The sequence below is a fragment of the Barbus barbus genome, assembly GCF_936440315.1.
Source record: "Barbus barbus genome assembly, chromosome: 6".
Lineage (NCBI taxonomy): Eukaryota > Metazoa > Chordata > Actinopteri > Cypriniformes > Cyprinidae > Barbus > Barbus barbus.
In genome coordinates, this window is record NC_136734.1 from 27,419,111 (window position 1) to 27,439,188 (window position 20,078).

At 35.3% G+C, this 20,078-nt stretch overlaps 1 protein-coding gene across 1 annotated transcript in view; it reads left to right on the forward strand.

Annotated features, from left to right (window-relative positions):
- Window positions 1–20,078, forward strand: part of LOC306871680 (relaxin receptor 1-like) — a gene marked incomplete at its 5' end in the record, with an annotated part of 34,765 nt that overhangs the window by 14,235 nt on the left and 452 nt on the right. The window contains 12 exons of the mRNA XM_079419775.1: window positions 3,111–3,182; window positions 3,802–3,873; window positions 4,234–4,305; window positions 4,488–4,562; window positions 5,424–5,495; window positions 6,867–6,938; window positions 8,618–8,689; window positions 8,972–9,043; window positions 11,735–11,806; window positions 13,272–13,501; window positions 17,108–17,518; window positions 18,247–18,459. Coding sequence (XP_079275901.1) covers window positions 3,111–3,182; window positions 3,802–3,873; window positions 4,234–4,305; window positions 4,488–4,562; window positions 5,424–5,495; window positions 6,867–6,938; window positions 8,618–8,689; window positions 8,972–9,043; window positions 11,735–11,806; window positions 13,272–13,501; window positions 17,108–17,518; window positions 18,247–18,459 — 1,505 coding nt within the window. The remainder of the gene's footprint in view (window positions 1–3,110; window positions 3,183–3,801; window positions 3,874–4,233; window positions 4,306–4,487; window positions 4,563–5,423; window positions 5,496–6,866; window positions 6,939–8,617; window positions 8,690–8,971; window positions 9,044–11,734; window positions 11,807–13,271; window positions 13,502–17,107; window positions 17,519–18,246; window positions 18,460–20,078) is intronic.

Below are 20,078 nucleotides of genomic sequence, written 5' to 3' on the forward strand. Positions count from 1 at the left end.
TTGCCTTGAGCTCAAGTCATCATTTGTAAATAATGATTAGCTTTGCAATGATAAGTTTTCCATTTTCTCTAAAATGCCAAACAGAGGGGTTTCAGAATATGTATGTATGTGTTTACTTAAGGTTTCAAAACAACACTTCAACTAGGAAATTGGCAAATTGGATTATAACTTTAAAAGGAACTGCAAAATTGTAGTGGAAACTGTAAGAATAATAGTCTCTCCCTGATGATAGAAAATCAAGCAATTCAAATGGAAGAGATTTAAATTACATATATATTCTAATGACTTTTACCTTAGTAGGGAATCTGCATCAGAATTTGAAGGCAGATGATGGCAGAATATTGCGAATACTGGTTCCTGACATTAAGCGTCCAACCAAAATAAATATATTAGGAATAAAATAATGATATTTCTAGTTTGTATATTAAGCTTCAGATGGTACTATGACATACAGCAGTGATGGGGGGGGGGGGGGGCACAATACAGTTTACATGGCCAACAATACACTTGCCATTGCCAGATGTGGAAATAAAATAATTTCAGACCCTCTCATGTGCATGATTGTGTTCCATGCATGGACATAATAGCACCTGATTTTTTCAGACTCCTCTTTCCCTTACATCTTTTCTTTCTGCTGACAAAAAAATCTCTTCTTTATTTGTCACTAAGTGCAGTGGAGGTTTTAAAACTCAACTTCCTTTGTAGAGTTCAGACAGGATGACATTTTTATTGGCCATCAAAGTTCAACTGTGTAGCTCTCAATATAGGCAGGCAACATTTACTCTTAGACAGAAGAAGAAAGACAGAGAGAACCCCTCACAAGACATCTCATCAATTAATCATAATAAATGACAGACACTGCATTGAAAACATCATGATAAAGGTAACCAGAACACGTTCATAGTTTGGTCTAAACAAACAAACAAACAAAATTTATCTTTGAAAGTTTAATATATATGTAGTACCACAGTAACTACAGATTAATAACAGATAGTATGTTTTGCATTTGATCTGCATGCCAGCTCTTAGTTCATCGATTGTGTAAGCATAGTTGTATTTTATATCTGATATGCTATGTTACGGGAATTATTTGTATCCAATAAAGGGTTTATAAGTGTACTGATATGTACACTACCATTCAAAAGTTTGAAGTTGGTTTTGATGTTTTTCAAAGAAGTCTCTAATGCTCACTAATGTATCATTCATTTGATCAAAAAGCAGAGTAAAAATGTTAATATTGTGAAATATTATTAAAATAGCTGTTTTCTACAACCCGAATTCCGGAAGTGTTGGGATGTTTTTTTAAATTTCAATAAAATGAAAACTAAAAGACTTTCAAATCAGATGAGCCAATATTTTATTCACAATAGAACATAGAGAACATAGCAAATGTTTAAACGGATAAATTGTACACTTTTATCCTCTAAATGAACTCATTTCAAATATGATGCCTGCTACATGTCTCAAAAAAGTTGGCACGGGGGCAACAAAGGGCTGAAAAAGCAAAAAATTTGGAAAAGATTCAACTGAGAGAACATCTAGCAACTAATTAACTTAATTGACATCAGGTCTGTAACATGACTAGCTATAAAAGGGATGTCTTAGAGAGGCAGAGTCTCTCAGAAGTAAATATGGGCAGAGGCTCTCCAATCTGTGAAAGAGTGCGTAAAAAGATTGTGGAATACTTTAAAAACAACATCCTCTACGTAAAATTGCAAAGGCAAATTGCAAATATCATCATCTACAGCGCATAACAGCATAGAAAGATTCAGCGAAACTGGAGAAATCTCTGTGCGTAAGAGATAAGGCTGAAGACATTTCAGAATCAGAATCAGAATCAGAATGAGCTTTATTGGCCAAGTATGTTTACACATACAAGGAATTTGTTATAGTGACAGAAGCTCCACAGTGCAACAGAAAGACAGTAACAGGACAGGACACAGATAATAAAACAAAATAACAAGAAATAGCCAATAACCAATGTACAAAGCAGCAAAAAAATAAAAAATAAAAAAATACACAATATATAATATATAATATAGGCGACTATGTATTTGTTGGATACCCGTGGTCTTCGGGCCCTCAGACGACACTGCATCACTCATCAGCATGATTCTGTTATTGACATTACTAAATGGGCCCAGGAATACTTCCAGAAAACACAATCCACCGTGCCATCTGCAGATGCCAACTAAAGCTCTATCATGCAAAAAGGAAGCCATATATGAACATGGTCCAGATGCACCATTGTGTCCTTTGGGCCAAGGCTCATTTAAAATGGACTGTTTCAAAGTGGAAAAGTGTTCTGTGGTCAGACGAGTCCAAATTTGACATTCTTGTTGGAAATCATGGACGCCGTGTCCTCCAGGCTAAGGAGGAGGGAGACCTTCCAGCATGTTATCAGCATTCAGTTCAAAAGCCAGCATCTCTGATGGTATGGGGGTGCATAAGTGCATACAGTATGGGCAGCTTGCATGTTTTGGAAGGCACTATGAATGCTGAAAGGTATATAAAGGTTTTAGAACAACATATGCTCCCCTCCAGACGATGTCTATTTCAGGGAAGGCCTTGTGTATTTCAGTAGGACAATGCAAAACCACATACAACAGCGGCTTCGTAGTAGAAGAGTCCGGGTGCTGAATTGGCCTGCCCGCAGTCCAGATCTTTCACCTATAGAGAACATTTGGTGCATCTTTAAATTAAAAATGTCAAAGACGACCACAAACTCTTCAGCAGCTGGAAACCTATATCAGGCAAGAATGGGACCAAATTCCAACACCAAAACGGCAGAAACTTATAACCTCGATGCCGAGACGTCTTCAAACTGTTTTGAAAAAAAGAGGAGATGCTACACCATGCCCTCGTCCCAACTATTTTGAGTTCTGTAGCAGGCATCAAATTTACAATAGGACACCATGAAACCTGCACACTGTTGAATTGGAAAGAAAATTGTTGAATTGAAAACGTTTATACAACAATATTTGACCGCAGGATGCTGCAATTGACTATTCATTTCTTTAGGTGTAAAACTTTTTTAATGAGGCAAAAAATACTGAGCGCACCTAGAGCGACATCTCAAACTGCAGTGAATATTCTCTCTCTCTCCACAGACATTTGGAAAGTAACAGTATAGAAATGATATCCAAGAGGGCATTTTCAGGACTGATCTCTTTGCGTAAACTGTGAGTAATGTGTAAATTAATGGAACGACTGTGTGTGTGACTGTGCACAATTATATCAGTAACACATCATGTATAATGTGACATTGATCCTTCCCTGAGCGCCTGTTTAAATCATTGTATAACTGTACATCACTGACTATCTGTCTACGTAATTATCAGCATCGCATCTGTTACTTCCTATCAGTCAGCCTGAGGCTTTCATCATCCACCCATTCATCCATGTAAAAGAAAAATAAGGGAAAGAAGGATGTAACAATGTGGATTAGGCTTGATTCAGGCAGAACAGATCCATGATCAAAGAACGAATTTTAATGCATCCTAATACTGTTGTGTGTTTGTGTATGCTTCAATGTGTACCTGGGCTCCTACTTTCAGAGATGTGCTTCAATACATACATAACTAATCAGCATTAAACTTACACTAATCAGACAGGTAGCAAGGGGGAAGAGACAGAAAAGAAGGAAAGAGACAGTGGAGGAAGGAGGAACAGCAGTGATGGTCATACAGCAGATGCTCTTTGTAATGACACATTTAACAAAACCCATTTAAACTTCAGACGTCCATTAATGTGGCCTTCTCTTTCTCTTTGTCTCATTCTGTCTCTCTCTTGTTTTTGCAGTTTTTTGAGTCAGAACAGAATTGCATCTCTGAAAGCAGGAATATTTAGTGACCTCAGCAGTCTGAAGTGGCTGTAAGTAGAAAAACACAGACATACACTCACATAGTGGATAAAATAGGATGATAGGTGTGATTCAGCCAGGAATTGCAATTTCTCTCTCTCTTTCTTTGTCTCATTCTAATTTTTCCATTTGTTTCTTAAGTGCTTTTCCTCTCTTTAGTGCTTTTTGTTTTTCTCTTTTTCAATCAGGCATAATTGATGGATTGTGTTCATTCTCTGTGCAGAATCATTCAAATTAATGTCTGCCCTTTCAGGGCTCAGACTTGGGGTTTCTGAGGAGATGGTTATTTTCAGATGGTTCTCGGGGTCACTTTTTTGAATATATTGTAATTTGTCATTTTCATTATTTGATGTCTTTTTGCCTGTGTGTAGGATTCTGGATGAAAACAGAATATCATCCCTGCGTCAGAAGTCTTTTGAAGGCCTGAAATCCTTATTTTTCCTGTAAGGATGACCTGCTAATTTACTTTGACAGGCATATCAAATAGATAAAATTCGATATATAAAGCTATTGTGCATAGGCCTATGAAAGAGTATGCCTGTTTTTCATTTATTGTAAAGTGATTTCTTTGTTGATTGTATTGTATCGCTCAACAGTGAGAATGTATATCTATGTTTTTTTGCAGGTCTTTATTAAATAACTCTGTTGAACAATTTCCAAAGACTTCGATTTGCCTTGAGATGCCCCGTCTCAACTGGCTGTGAGTTACAAACATAATACTTAATTGTCTTGATATCTTAAAACTATGATGATAAGACTTATTATGTCTATGAAGTATATAAGGAACACTTAAACGTGAATTAGATAGGAAAAAAATAAAAGCTGATGGCTTTTATTTTAAAAATGTAAGAGCACAAGTACACTTTTTAAAGCAGAACAACATAAATATGTTTCTAACAATAGATGTACTATTAATGTAGATACCAATTAAGATTTTTTTTTTTAAAAATGGACACTTTCCGGTTGTCGAACATTAGTGTACAATGTTAATTGTGGTTACTCTGCTCAGGTCTCTATGTGAACTTGAGGGATTTGATTTTATACATCCACTAAAAAATCCAGTTGGCTAAGAGTAATATCAAAAATGGCAAGAAAATTGAAGGAAGTTCTGAGAAATGGTTTGGCGTCTTTTGTTTGTGCATTAGCAGAAGGTTTGAAAGACGTGCCTACATGTTTATCACTGGTCCTCTGGTGTTAGAAATATTTCTATCTGGCTTTCGGGCTTTTCGACTTTCCGACTTTGTTGATGGTAAAATGTGGGCAGTAAGTGGGTCAGTTAATTCTGGAAGTACAAGCCTCTTATGCAGCTTTGTTTCAGTAAATGTTTTTTTTGTTTTGTTTTTTCTCTGGAGAATAAGTTTTGAGTTCTGAGAGTTACTCTATTTTTGTATCGTAATGAGCAAAAATTTGATTCCTCAAAGTATTACCCTAGTAAGTGTCCAAATATGTTTAGGGGCCATGGTTTTGTTTTTTTCTAAACCAAAATCTTTATATTTAATAAAGAATGATGCAGTCACCCACTCTACACACTCAACTGTGATCAAGGTGTTTGTTTCTGCAGGGAAATGGAGGGGAATAGAATTTCATCTCTCTGGGCATCTAGTTTTAAGAACTGCTCCTCTCTTACTGTCCTGTGAGTATCCACAAAACATTCATACACATTAACATACAAAGTAAACTGCAGTGAGTGTTATGGGATCCAGGGTATTTTTTTTTATTTGTCACAGCTGAGTGTGGGAGAAAAGGACAGAAGTGGGACTCTTCTACAGCTTCTTCTGAATCTCTCAGCTCGGCTGGAAACACTTACAAATAAATGCAGATTTAGGTTGAACTGAATAATTTAAGACTCGAGTAGATTAAAGACATCGGAAGTGAATAAATTACAATAATTTGTCATGTTTTAGATGTACATGTTGATATGCATCACGAATATCTGGTGCAGTGGTGTAAGGCCTTTGATTTGATCTGTCAGAGACATTTGAAGGACAGTCTGTCCTGAGAGACCGAGCCTGCAGCATCACGACCACATCTTCAACTACAGGCACTTTTATGCCCCAGAAGTTGTTTTTAATTAAAACTAATAGATTTTAATATTTCATTATTTATTTTCACTGTTTTTTACATTTCCTTTTAATTATATGTTTGGCTGTTTACCCCAGGCACAGGCGTAATCTTAAACTATGAAAATCTAGACAATTATGATAATGAATGAAAACAAAGTAAGACCTGTGTGCAAAGAGAATATGACTTGCATGTCCTATATCAACATTATACAAAAAGTGTTAAAATGCTACTGTGTTCCTCAAAATAATTTCATTTCCACCAGAGAATGCAGAATCTATTGTGTATATTTCACATAATCTGAGACATAAAATTGCATAATATGCAGATGATATGCCATAAATGACTTAATTTTACTTTAATCCATGCATGTTGAACTTTTATTAGATGACAAATTAATTAATGCGATTGTTTGCCACAAGCCCAAAACTGCATATACAATAGTTAAAGAAACACTCAGAATGAAAATATACATTTCACTGAAGTGTAAATTAATATTCCAGAATCTGAGAGGCCGAATTCTCTCTTCTATTCGTATGGTATGTTACGGCTTCTCACATCGACTGAAGTGGCAGTGTGTTTGTTGTCATATCTGATCCAGTTCAGTCTCTCCGTTTCCCAATTCAAAGCGGTTTTAGTTATCAACACAGGCTAGATATCTTCAAATATGTAAATATTTCATTTCTTTTGATGCCTTCAGTGCTTTTCAGACCTAATCTAGGACTGTCAGTGTGTCCTTGTGTACTCAAGCATTATGGAAAATGTTTGCGATAGCTCCTGGAAGCATGATCCAGATGGATAGTTCTTAAGTGTGATCTTCAGACTCTCTTAAGACCCAGTAAAGAGGAAGAGCTGATTTACATATAGATGTATATGAGGGCCTTGGTGAATTGGGCTATATTTTTGAGGCAGTGCTACTATACATGTCTTTTTTTTTGTTTAGAGCTTTGAGGAGAAACCACATAAGCACCATTGAGGAGGGAACATTTGCAGACTTGCAAAGATTGATAGACCTGTGAGTATACACACAAACACATGCACCCAAGTAAATGGAGGCATTAATTTTCCCTATAATACACATACAAGTCCCTAGATTACATTTTTTTTGTCATCATTTTTTTTCAGTTCATTGCTTATATAAAATGTGCGTGCTGGAGAGAAAGAAAGAGATTGCATTCATGGGCATTTTAAGAGTTAGTTCACCTTTGAATGAAAAGTCTGGCTCTCATTCTTATTTACTCACCCTCATGTTGTTCCAAACCTGTATTTCTTTCTTTCTTCTCTGGAACAGAAAAAAAGGATGAAAAAATTTTTTTTACATGGCTTTCTCCCATACTCAAAAGTGTATAAAAATGAAAAGCAGAAAAGGGCAGAAGTTTGTATATATTCGCAGCTAAGGTCGAGGCCAAGAGTTAGAGTCAATCATTAAGTTTTGATCTTTCTTACAAAGCAGTCATATGGCTTTGGAAGATTTGGAATATAGTGTACGTTTTCGTCGGTGAAGCACTTTTTTCCCTTCACTTTCTCTGGTCATGTGTTTTTGTTAAATAGAAAAAAACTACATTCTTCAGCACATCTTTTCCTGTCTTCTACGTAAGAAAGAAAGCCATACAGGTTTGAAACAACCTGTGGATGAATAAATGTTAATTTCTAGTTAAACTATATGGTGGCCCAGTAGTGCACAACATAACGAAATCTCCATGACACAACAAACACAATGAAATTAGCACAACACAACAGAAACAAGACGCAAGACAATGAAATTAGCACAACACATTGAAAACAAGTTGCAACACAACGGAAACAAGCCGCAAAACACCGGAAACAAGTTGCAACACAATGGAATCAAGCCGCAACACAACGGAAACATGCGCAACATAACAGAAACAACACAACGGAATCAAGGCACAACACAATGAAATTAGCACAACACAAAGGAAACAAGCCATAACACAGTGGAAACAAACCCCACAACACAATGGAAACAAGTCACAACACAACGGAAACAAGCCGCAACACAGTGGTAACAAGCCCCACAACACAACAAAATTATGTTCTATGTGTCACGGTGCACACAGCAGGGAGGAACAAGGAACACGTCGTAACTCAAATCATACTTTACTCAGGACAGGACAGGACAGGACAGGACAGGACAGGACAGGACAGGACAGGACAGGACAGGACAGGACAGGACAGGACAGGACAGGACAGGACAGGACAGGACAGGACAGGACAGGACAGGACAGACATCAAACACCGAGGAGTAATGAGTAGACTAGACGAAATGGCACTACACAGACAGGACTTAAATACTAAGCTAATTAACTCAAACACACCTGGAAACGAATAAACTACTAATGACATAACGAGGACAGGAAACAAACCAAATATGGGCATAGAAACACAGGGCACACCTGGAAACACAAGACACACACAACAGAGGACTGACACTATGTGTTGTGTTGTGGCGATTTTGTTGTGTAGTGCTCTACTGGGCCACCATAGATCTATCCCCAAATTTCATCTGAGATTTGTGAGACAAAAAGAGAGACACCTGCTCAAATAATCTCAGCCTGATAAGCACAAACCTTGGAACAGAGCTTCTATTTGAAGATCTTCTTTTTAGTTTTATTTATTTCATGAGCGATTAAATTGAAAAATGAGCCGCTGAACATGCTTTGACTTGATTTACAGAGACGTGTCTATGAACCAGATCAAAGACCTGCCTCCGTCTCTGTTCCAGAACCTCCAGAACCTCAAACAACTGTGAGAGCCACATTCTGCACTTTTTTATTTATGTTGCAAATTGTGTTGTTTATAAGTTCTTGTTCTAAGCTTAAATGTTAAACCATATTTTTATAGAGATTTCTCAGTGGCACAATACTTCAGTGTTATTCGTTTTGTATTTGTGCTGATCTGCCCAGTGATTCATTGATTGGTTGAAAGCCTCTTCAGACTAAGTGACAGGCCTTATGAATCACAGAAGTAAAGTGTGGACTTCATTGATAACTATTTTACTATTTGTGTGCCTCTGTGTGTTCTTTTCAGAAATATTTCCAACAATCCCCTGACACACATATACAACAATCAATTTGACAGTCTGGTGAATCTGCAGTCACTGTGAGTAAAGTTATTATAGTGATGCTGTGTAGTAGGGGAGATCTTGTATTTATTCATGTGAGCACAATGTACATAGAAATCCACATCATATTTATATGCCCTTCACAGTCGATACATGACTACTGGTCACAGCATTTGATCAAGATCAGACTGTTAATCGGAGAATAATTAAATATCTAAAGTTCTTTATACAGGCTCTGATTAGGCAGTCAATTATGGTTACAAACATATATTATTTTAATCTTAAATGATGGGTTTAATTTTAAGAATAGGGTTTCGAAGAATGGGTAAAAGTTAGGTTACTTTGTGCCTGTTTTAATAAAGAACTTGCAGGTTTAACAAGCATTCAGGTGCTGTCAATGATCCTTGCATTTTCCACACAGTGTAGGAGTGAAGCACCTCAGTGTTGTCTTCACACTTCTGCTGTTTGAGCTCTGTAGACCTGCACCACGTGATTTACAGAAGTAGGACATATTCCTGGATCGACATCATATGTTGTTTATGGAAATTCTTATTTTCAGCCAATTATAGCCTCAGGCATGTTTAGTGCTTAGAGGACCAGTGTCACACCTAAAATACTTATAGGTGAAATAAAAATAGTAATTATTTCACATTAAACAATTGTTGACATGAAGTAAGATTAGAGCTGTAATATAAATGGGATCTCTTCTGAAACTTTGGAAGATGTAATATAAATGGGATCTCTTCTGAAACTTTGGAAGAGTCAGATTATGAGGATCTCAGCAGAAAAATCTGAGTAGCAGGACATTAAACAAAAGCATAAATTGTCATTTGCTTTTTAATTATTATCCTTACTTTTAGGCGCAACAACCAAGAGTGAGTTCAGCCAACTCCAGTGAGTTCTGCTGACCATGGTCATAAATTAGCAAGGCTTTATCAGAAAAAGCAATAGAAAAATTACCCTGAATTCCTCAGTTTTTTAGTCTTTCGTGTTGTATTCTACTGTTATTACACTATATTTAATTATATTGTAGTTTAGGACTGACAAGTTTAGTACGTGTTTTAAGTATTTGTAAGTGAATGTAAGTGAATGGCATGCTCTGTGTTTTAATAAGGTTTAAAAAAAAAAAACATTATAGAGGTAAATACAAGATACGTGGCTGAGAGAGCTCAACACGCTGCAAATAGAAAAAAACACTTGCAAATTAAGAAAACAACGTTGTCAATTTTACAACACACACGCTGCAAATGCTCACAACCAAATAAAGAAACACACTGCAAATAGAAATAAAACACCTGCAAATTAAGAAAATCTGACAACACACACGCTGCAAATGCTCATAAAGCCCGGCTCACACTGTGCGATTTTGGCCACGATTTGTTCGTCTGAGACAAATTTAGAAAATCCTAAAAGATTCCTATAATCCTAGGCTAAAATCGGTTGTCTAGATCGCTGGTTTGACATGTTCACCGACAGCCGATTAATGGCCGTTGCGATCAATTTTTTCCTCCGATTAAATTCTGGCAGTGTCAGAAGATTTCAGACACTTTCCTGCAGTGTGACATCTCCTACGACAACCGTCAAACCAAGAACCAATAGGAGCACTGAACTTGATTACGCAATTAGCGCGACAACTTCAAACTTCAACTTCGTTATTTGTAAAAACAATATATGTACAAAGTAAAGTTTACTTAAAAGTTTATTTATTAAGTGGCAGGATGTTTAAACTCGAATAACAAAATTACCTCAAGTTCGCTCTGTAGAACTGGAAGTCCATAAAGTCCTCTTTTGCCCAGCCATGACTTGCTCAGCCATGGGGGGCGGGGGGGGGGGGTTTAACATCAAGGCATGTAATTAATAAAACTAACGTTTTATTTTTACATGTTGCTGTTGTTTGCTAGCTACCATTATAGCGAGAGAACGCGGGTCATGTATTGATGACGTAAAACTCCGGACAAGTCTTCTTGAGTACGTCCGTTTTTATCGCGTCTTGACTGTAGTACAGTCTGACATTAAGACAACTGAGATCCTACAGTCTGACATGGGGATCATGTTCGTACAGTGTGACAAGCAACAATCGCAAAAGACTATTAAAAATCGCACAGTGTGAGCCCGGCTTAACACAACCAAACAAAGAAACGCGCTGCAAATACTCACAACACATTTCTTTATTTGTTTGTGTTGTGAGCATTTGCAGCACCTGCTGTCAAATTGATGAAGAAGTTTTCTTGATTTGCTGGTGTTTTTTATATTTGCATGTGTTTTCTGAAGTAGCAGAGCGTTGAGCTCTCTCGGCCACCGTAGGTAAAACTGCCCCTGAAAATCAGTTTTAGGGTAAACTTTATAATTTAGAAAAATTTCTGGTTGATTGTGTGTTATTAACAACCAGAGAGAGAATTGGGCAGAGGTAAAATAAATAAATAAATAACATAAAAGCTAATTATCTTTACTTTAGGCAAATCCTATAATCGCAGTGAATGTTGTTTGCTGGAATCAGTCCACAGATGTAGATGAGCTGTTTAGTAAGAGTCATGTTCAGGACTGCGGTATTCACCAGCCTTTTTGTTTGTTCCTGTATCTGCTTTCATTGATATTTTTCTGGTCATTATGCCAATAATGATTCAACTGGCCTACCATTCTTTGTTTTATCGGCTTTGAAAAAGTACTTTTATTCTGGATAAAAAACATCTGATGAAGGTAAAATGTGCATCTGTCTATTCTGTGTGCAGGAGTATGGAAGAGGTAGAGATTCCCAACATCAGCATAAGGATGTTCCGACCCCTAACTAACCTCACTCACATGTAAGCATACTAAAATTTACAATGATATATACATTTTATAATACATATACATTTATAATTTTATCTTTTTTTACTTTGTCTCCCTTTGTCTATTCCATATTTTTATTTTTATATTTGTTGATGTGCTGGTGTGCCCTCTATAGAGAGTTATCAGTATGTTCCAGACTTTCACATTTGTGCTCAAATTCTTCGTACTTCATTATCTCTCATGAGTCAAGACAAACACAACAAAAGCCTCCATTAAGTCAGTAAGTCACACAGCACGCCCTCTGAGCGAGATACAGAGAGAGGTCATTACTGCTGAATGTTCGCTGGATGGTAGCTGTCCGTTGCAGGATGAATGATTACTGCATTTGAAAAGTCAAACCCGCTGGTAAATACTGCTCAACTTGAACTCTTGATTTTTTCACAGGTGACAAGATTGCCATGCATCCCTCAGCTTGAGAATTATCTTTAACTTTTCTTCAATCAAATGCAATATCTCCAGAACAGATGTGTTCTCCTCTGTGAAAAAAAAAGAAAAAAAAAGAAAAAAAAAAGAAAAAAAAGTAGTAGTGTAGGCCCTCAGAGAGATTTTTAAATGGAATGCCATCATTTCATTTCATTTCTTCATGCAATCAGTCCCCTCCACACCAGCACTGAACAAAAGAGCCGCCGCGTGCCGAGGAGAGATGCTGCACTGAGGCCTTTAGAGCTCTGAACCTCACGCTGAACCTGTCTGCACTTTGATGTGGAGATGAGGTTTTCAGGATTGTTATTTTTACAGATATCAGCTGCATTAGAAATTCACTTTTGATTTGAGAGAGCAGACTGTGACAGTAACAGAAGGTTAGCTCTGTTGATGAGGGGTAAATGTGAACAGAATTGTTTGGGTGTGCTGTAGTGACACACACGTGTTTTAAGAACAGACAGAGGAACAGATACTCTGCTTGGGCTGAAGTGTTTGTGCAGCAGGGTAAAGTGTTCATTCAGATATAAGGATTGGGTAAAGGTTATTTAAAAGTGTTCAAGCATGTTATATGTTTGCTTAACAGATTTTGCTGTCATTGACTCATGTTCATTCTAAATTATTTTATTTTATCTGTGGAGCACACACATACATACACACACACACCATAAATTTGTAGGTGTATGACGATTACTTTAAATATACTTAAAGTGAATTATAATAAAAGTGGTTCATATGACTTGTGTGATATATTCCAAGTTCTCTGAATCCAAATGAAATGAAAGATCAGTGTTCACTGTTTAACAAACAAGTAGTATTTTTTTATGTTTTTAAAAAATATGTTTTTCATGACACAATCCCAGTCCTTAGTCAATTTATTAAACTGAAAAAAAAAAAGAGTAGCCAGGATACCTTTCTAAATTCCATTAACCATTTTTCAACCACACGTATGCAATAGTGTGTGAAATAACTTTGCTTTTCCTCTTTTTATGTCATTTATGTGTTGGACCATTTCAGTTATTTTAAGCGTTTTGAATTCTGTGGATATTCTCCCAACGTGCGGAGCTGCAAACCAAACACAGATGGAATTTCATCCTTCGAGAATCTGCTGGCAAACATCATTCTGCGCGTGTTTGTCTGGGTCATCGCCTTCATCATTTGCTTCGGAAACATCTTCGTCATCTGTCTGCGTTCCTGTATTGCTTCAGAGAATCAGCATCACACAATGGCCATCAAATCCCTTTGCTGTGAGTCCATTATACATCAAACATGAGCATGGCACAACCAATATGCAGCTTCTACTCAGCCCCAGTGAAGCTCAAATGATCAATCAGTCAAAATTCATTTCATGCATTAAAAAGTGAGACCAAACTCAAAGTAGTTGTCTGACTACATCAGATAAGAGGGGCATTTCTACACCTCCACAATACACTTAAACACCTAAATTCAACATAAAACAGCATTCACATGCCATTTTAATACTTAAAATTCAAAGAAAGTATTCAACTAGAAAATAGATAGACTATGTTTTATTCATTAGGAAGTGACTGGATTATGGAAGACTTTCTTTATCAGAATAAAGATTTAAGATTTTTCAATATTTTTGAAAGAAATATTTAATGCTCACCAAGGCTGTATTTATTTGATTAAAAACAAAACAGTCAAAACAATAAAATTGTGAAATATCATTACAATTTCAATAACTGCCTTGTTTATTCATGCAATATTTTTAATTTCATTTCTTCCTCAGAATTTTCAGCAGCCATTATTCCAGGCTTCACAGTCAATGATCCTTCAGAAATAATTCTAATATACTTATTTGCGGGTTAAAAATATTAATTTACATTATTAAATATTTTTTTATGTTGCAAACAGTTGTGCTGCCTTTTCAGGATTCTTTGATAAATAGAAAGTTCAAAAGAAAGCTCATTATTTAAATTAAAAACGTAATAAACAAAAAGTCTTTATTGTCCCTCAAAAAATTGAATGTGCCCTTTCTGTGTAATGGTGGCGGCGCACAAAATAATTAAAATAATAGAATTACATGAATTATTTAATTTGGGGAGTAGCCAGGATTAAGCCTGACAAACATAAAGTAAAAACCCCAAGATGACTCAAAGGAAAAAACTTCAATTATAATGATAATGTTAATAATAGCAGGTGTTTTTTCCCACAAAAGTGATTTGATTGAATACAAACGTTTTCTTCTAATTAAGAGTCACAACAAGAGAGTTCAGATTCAATAGCATTGGGGGAAAAAAGTTATTTTCACACAACAAAAGTGGCCAAAACATCTGAACAACTGACCAAAAACTTTAGAATGTTTTTAACACTGATGAATAATTATGTCAGGAATGTGTATTACTGAAGTAAATATGGGCATATTTGATTTCGTGTTTATATATATAATCATCTGCTTGTATAAAAGTGAATCAAAGCTTGTAATGAAAAAGTTGTTTGTTTGCTTTTTGAAATGGTAGCGTGTGAATGCAGGGTCTAATTTGGGAAGTTCACAAGAGTCAGACAAACAGGCTTAAAGGGTCGTAGTTCCCTCTAATTGCAGCATTTACACACACACACGTGCCATTATACACACTCAGCTAATTATACACATCAACACATTGCTCTGAAACTCACTAAATTATACATCTATGCAGTATCACAAGCTTTTAATAAACATAAAAACACACACGCACTCTTTCCCGCCTGCTGGGCAGATAAATAATTACAACAGTTGATATCTTTAGACACACACACACACATACACACACACACACATACACATACACACACACACACACACACACACACACACACACATACACACAGAGAGAGAGAGCTTGCTGACTTATGTACGACCTCGCTAACACATGACGCGGAAAGTGTTATTAGAAAAGGTTGGATCAGCTTGCGATATCTAGAGCTGTTCAGCTGAGGATCAGAGTCTCAGGACTAATCTGTGTCTCAGTGATGGAGAGAGATAGCAGACAGGGGGCTGAAAAGAGATGGGTAGATGAACAGATGGCTGGAGAGGTGCAGTTTTTTTTAACCCACATAGAGTTGAAAGGACATGTCTCTCTCTTAAATTATCAAAACCTGTCGCCCCCTCAGATGAGAGACATGCAGAGAGAGGTAAGAGTTTTGCGATTTGGCTTTCCAGCCCTGGAGTTTCCCACTGGGTGACATTGGCTAGAATATGTTTAGTAGAGGTGGTGGAAGCTGGAGGGGGAGGGTTTAGCTGTCTCTGTAGGCCTTACTCGTTCAGCTAGGACTAGAATAACACAGTATCATTGCTTACTTGCAAAAACCCATTCACCGTGTGTGAAACATCTCACCTTGGAGGCTCTGATTTTGATGAATTAAAACCAAAGTGGGGAGAGACATCTGTGAGGGAAAGAAAATGATTTGGAGGCAGTGCAGTGAATGAAAGTGTGTGGGTGATTTGGTACTTGTTAATTATTAGCTGAATCAACTGCTCAGCAGGTTTCTGGGACACACAAATAGAGAGAACTGCAAAAAAAAAGAGACACAAACTGGCCTGACCACACACCACCAGAAGTAAATATTGCACAAAGAAATAGAACATGACTGACAGATGGATTATGAATAAACAGACGGATCGACATTATTTTAGTACTACTTATTTACTATTATAATATTTAGTAATATTTTGAATTAGCATATATCTATTTTAATTTTTTCAGGTTCAGTTTACATTTTAGTGATTTTTATGTGCTTTTGTCATTTTTAATTTTTTAAAATAGATTTTTCTCTTTTTTATTTCAGATATATATATTTTAGTACTTCAACTTATGTTTTCAGCAATATTTAGATTTGATTTTATTTCAGCTTTATTTCAATGACCATTTTTTTGTTTGCTTTGGTTAACAATAACATCTAAATGTATGCGTTGAATGTAGGGCCCTATGAAATCAGTTTTATTTTATTTTTCTAAATTCTGTTTTTCCGTTTGAATTTTTCTGGATTCCATTTTTTTCTGTTTAAATTTTTCTGGACACTGTTTTAATGGTTACATTAAATTTTCTTAATCAAAAGGCATGTCTAATTAATTGAAATCATGAAGCTTACACAATTTAACAGCAATTTATAAAAAAAATTAACAAAAATGACATTTTATGGCATTTTAATTTTTTCTCAAATTCAGTTTAATTAATTAATGAATTACCAAATTCTGTGTTAGTCATTACATTTTTTGGATTCAATTTTAATGGTTTAATTACATTTTAATAATCAAGAGCATCTTTAATTAATTAATTAAATTAAACGTCATTTATTGTTATTATTTAGTATTATTTGTGATTATTCCTTAAAAAATAATGGTTTATTATTGGTAGTAGTAGTACTATCATTACAATAAGTAATGTAGGCTATTTCTGCCACGGTTTCTTCAAGTTAAACCGAACTTTTATTTTGACAGATTGCCATGAGGACCTTTAAGTTTCTGTTTGTGTGTGATATGATGATAGTTGTTGTCAAAAGAAACTGTAAAGTGCTCATGATTTTGCGGCTTAATATTCACAGAAACTAGTCCATATCGCATTTTAATTTAAGTGTACTGACTTTTGATTTATTCATTCAAAATTTGGTAAAGTACTCCTTATACAGTAAGTTTGAATTTTATGACTAGATTCTGCGATTCAGTCCGTGTTTTCCTAGTTTTCATAGGGCCCTACAAATGGACGCATGGACAGGTTAATGGATAGGTGCTTGGGCATGGCAAAAGATTGTATGGACAGATGGGTAATTGGATAGAGGATGAATGGATGGGAATTGATAGATTGATGAACAGGTTTTAAATAATATATTAAAATGCATTTGTTTATCTCTTATAGGTGCAGACTGCCTCATGGGCGTGTATCTGTTTTTCATCGGTGCCTTTGACATCAAGTACTGCGGCGAGTACAACCGTCATGCTCAAATATGGATGGAGAGCCTGTCTTGCCAGTTGATCGGCTCTCTGGCCATGTTGTCCACAGAGGTATCCGTCATGATGTTGACCTACATGACACTAGAGAAGTACCTATGCATCGTCTTCCCATTCCAGCATTACCGTGCTGGACGAAAACAGACCCTGTGCTCACTGACCTTCATCTGGTTGCTAGGATTTATCATTGCTGTTATTCCCTTCTGGGATAAACAGACCTTTGGGAATTTTTATGGGCGGAACGGAGTATGCTTCCCTCTTCACTCAGACCAGACAGAGAAACCTGGTGCCAGATGCTATTCCACAGCTATTTTTCTCGGTGAGGGCAGAGAGCATCGGAGTGTGTAACTTTTGTACTGTGTATGTTTGAGACCTGGATAAGCCAGTGTGTGTATTTGTGTCATTCTCTGGAGGTGACTTAGCTTTGAATTGTGCTTTGAATTGAATTATCTAATAATTGTTCTGCATTTCCCCAGAGATTCAACCATGCTCTTTTTGAACTGAACTAAAAAAATAGGTCTATAATCACTATTTTTCTAGTTTCCCAACAAAAGTATCTTTGGAAAAACTGTATAAAATATTAGGATATGTCTTCAGAGAATACATAAGAAATTAAGTTGAACAAATCCTAATATTTTAGCCTAAATATTTTAAATTTCCCCATCATCATTTATTTATTTTTAAATGGAGTAAGAAAACTTAATTCAAATGTGTCTAAAAACCTACTAAAAGACAAGTCTATTTTCCTTATATAATTTTTTTAAATAAAATTAGAAAAATAAATAATAAAAATTGCTTCCCAAGCAGATGTTTTGTTTTGAGTATGTTTACAGGATTTTTTTTTTAAACTGGAAATCAAGACAAAAAATATTGTCATGCAAAACTGCACTAGCCCAAAGACATATATATATATGTGTGTGTGTGTGTGTGTGTGTCTAAAAAATTACTAAATTGGTGAAATGAGTCAAATTCACATTTATTGAATAGATTATTTAGTTCAACACTTAACTTAATGTTACTAAATATTTATGTGTGTTTCTCTGTCAGGTCTGAATCTGCTGGCTTTCGTGGTGATTGTATTCTCCTACTCCAGTATGTTTTACTCCGTCCAGAAGACAGCGAAGACAGCGCGCCAAACAGTATTTGATCGAGAAGTCACTATCGCAAAGCGTTTTTTCTTCATTGTGTTCACTGATGCCATGTGCTGGATCCCCATCTTCCTCTTGAAGATACTATCACTACTAAGAGTACAGATCGCTGGTAAGCACGTGTGATCACAAATTACAAGCAGAAGCTAATATGTGTGAAAGAACACGCCGACAAGATATTATAAGTGTGTCACTTAACTCATAATTGGGTAACACTTTATAATAACGTCCAGTTATAAGTAATTTATAAGTGATTAGTTAATGATTAACTAATCGTTTACAAAACATTCATAAGCGATTAATAAGTGATATGCTAACAATTTGTGTATGTTTTGTTAATTCATTTAAAAGTCATTTACAAGTAATTAGCTAATGATGAACTAATCATTTACAAAACATGACTATGCATTCATAGATGATTAATAATTGATATGTTAATATTTTTATCTATGTTTTGTAGAATAAGTTTTGAATCATTTACAAGTGATTAGATGATGATGAACTAATCATTTACAAAACATAACTATACATTCACAAATGATTAAGTAATATGCTAACGATTTATAAATCTGTCATAAGTTATCTTTAAATATAGCATCATGAAATAATCAAACAGATCCTTAATGGTTAATAGCTAATAGTTAATATATTATTAATCACTTATAAATCATTGAAATGTCAACATTGTACTATTATCTCAATAAACATTATAAATCATTTACAAAGCTTTCTGCATCCCCTAATCTAAAGTGTAAACTACTCATCAGTTGTAAATGTTTTACAAACTTTATGGTTTCCAGTCGTGTGTGCGTAAATATATATATATATATTCACAAACAACCTGTAACCTGGAAGGTTTGTAAAACATTTACAACTGATGAGTAGTTTACACTTTAGATTAGGGGATGCAGAAAGCTTTGTAAATGATTTATAATGTTTATTGAGATAATAGTACAATGTTGACATTTCAATGATTTATAAGTGATTAATAATATATTAACTAGTAACTATTAACCATTAAGGATGTGTTTAATTATTTCATGATGCTATTTATAAAGATAACTTATGACAGATTTATAAATCGTTAGCATATTACTTAATCATTTGTGAATGTATAGTTATGTTTTGTAAATGATTAGTTCATCATTAGCTAATTACTTGTAAATGACTTTTAAATGAATTAACAAAACATACACAAATTGTTAGCATATCACTTATTAATCGCTTATGAATGTTTTGTAAATGATTAGTTAATCTGGCCTCTCCACTAAATATTGATTTTATATTCTGCTTTGTGAACCTCAACACATTGCACAAGCACATTCACCCAGTTACTATAAATAAAAATAAATTGCATCACATGGACTGACATCTAAACACACATATATCCACACAAATTAAATATGAAAAAATAATATTAAATATTAGAGTAGGTATACTATGAATTTTTAGGGGTGAATATAAGGCACAAAGATGTCCCTTTAAGTGACAAGCTGTTGTACCCTTAGGTACATTTATTTATTTAAAATCACAATAACTAGTATGCTATCTTTTCTAGGGGGGTTACACCTTTAAATATCTACATTACGTTTGATGAATGGGTATTGATTGTTAAACAGTTCACTTTATCAAGACCCAATAAGCCAATTTCATTGTTTTCCTTTTTAATTTGTAAGCCTGAATGAATCCAGATACAACCGTTTACTTCTTGTAAAAATCTGTTGACAATTG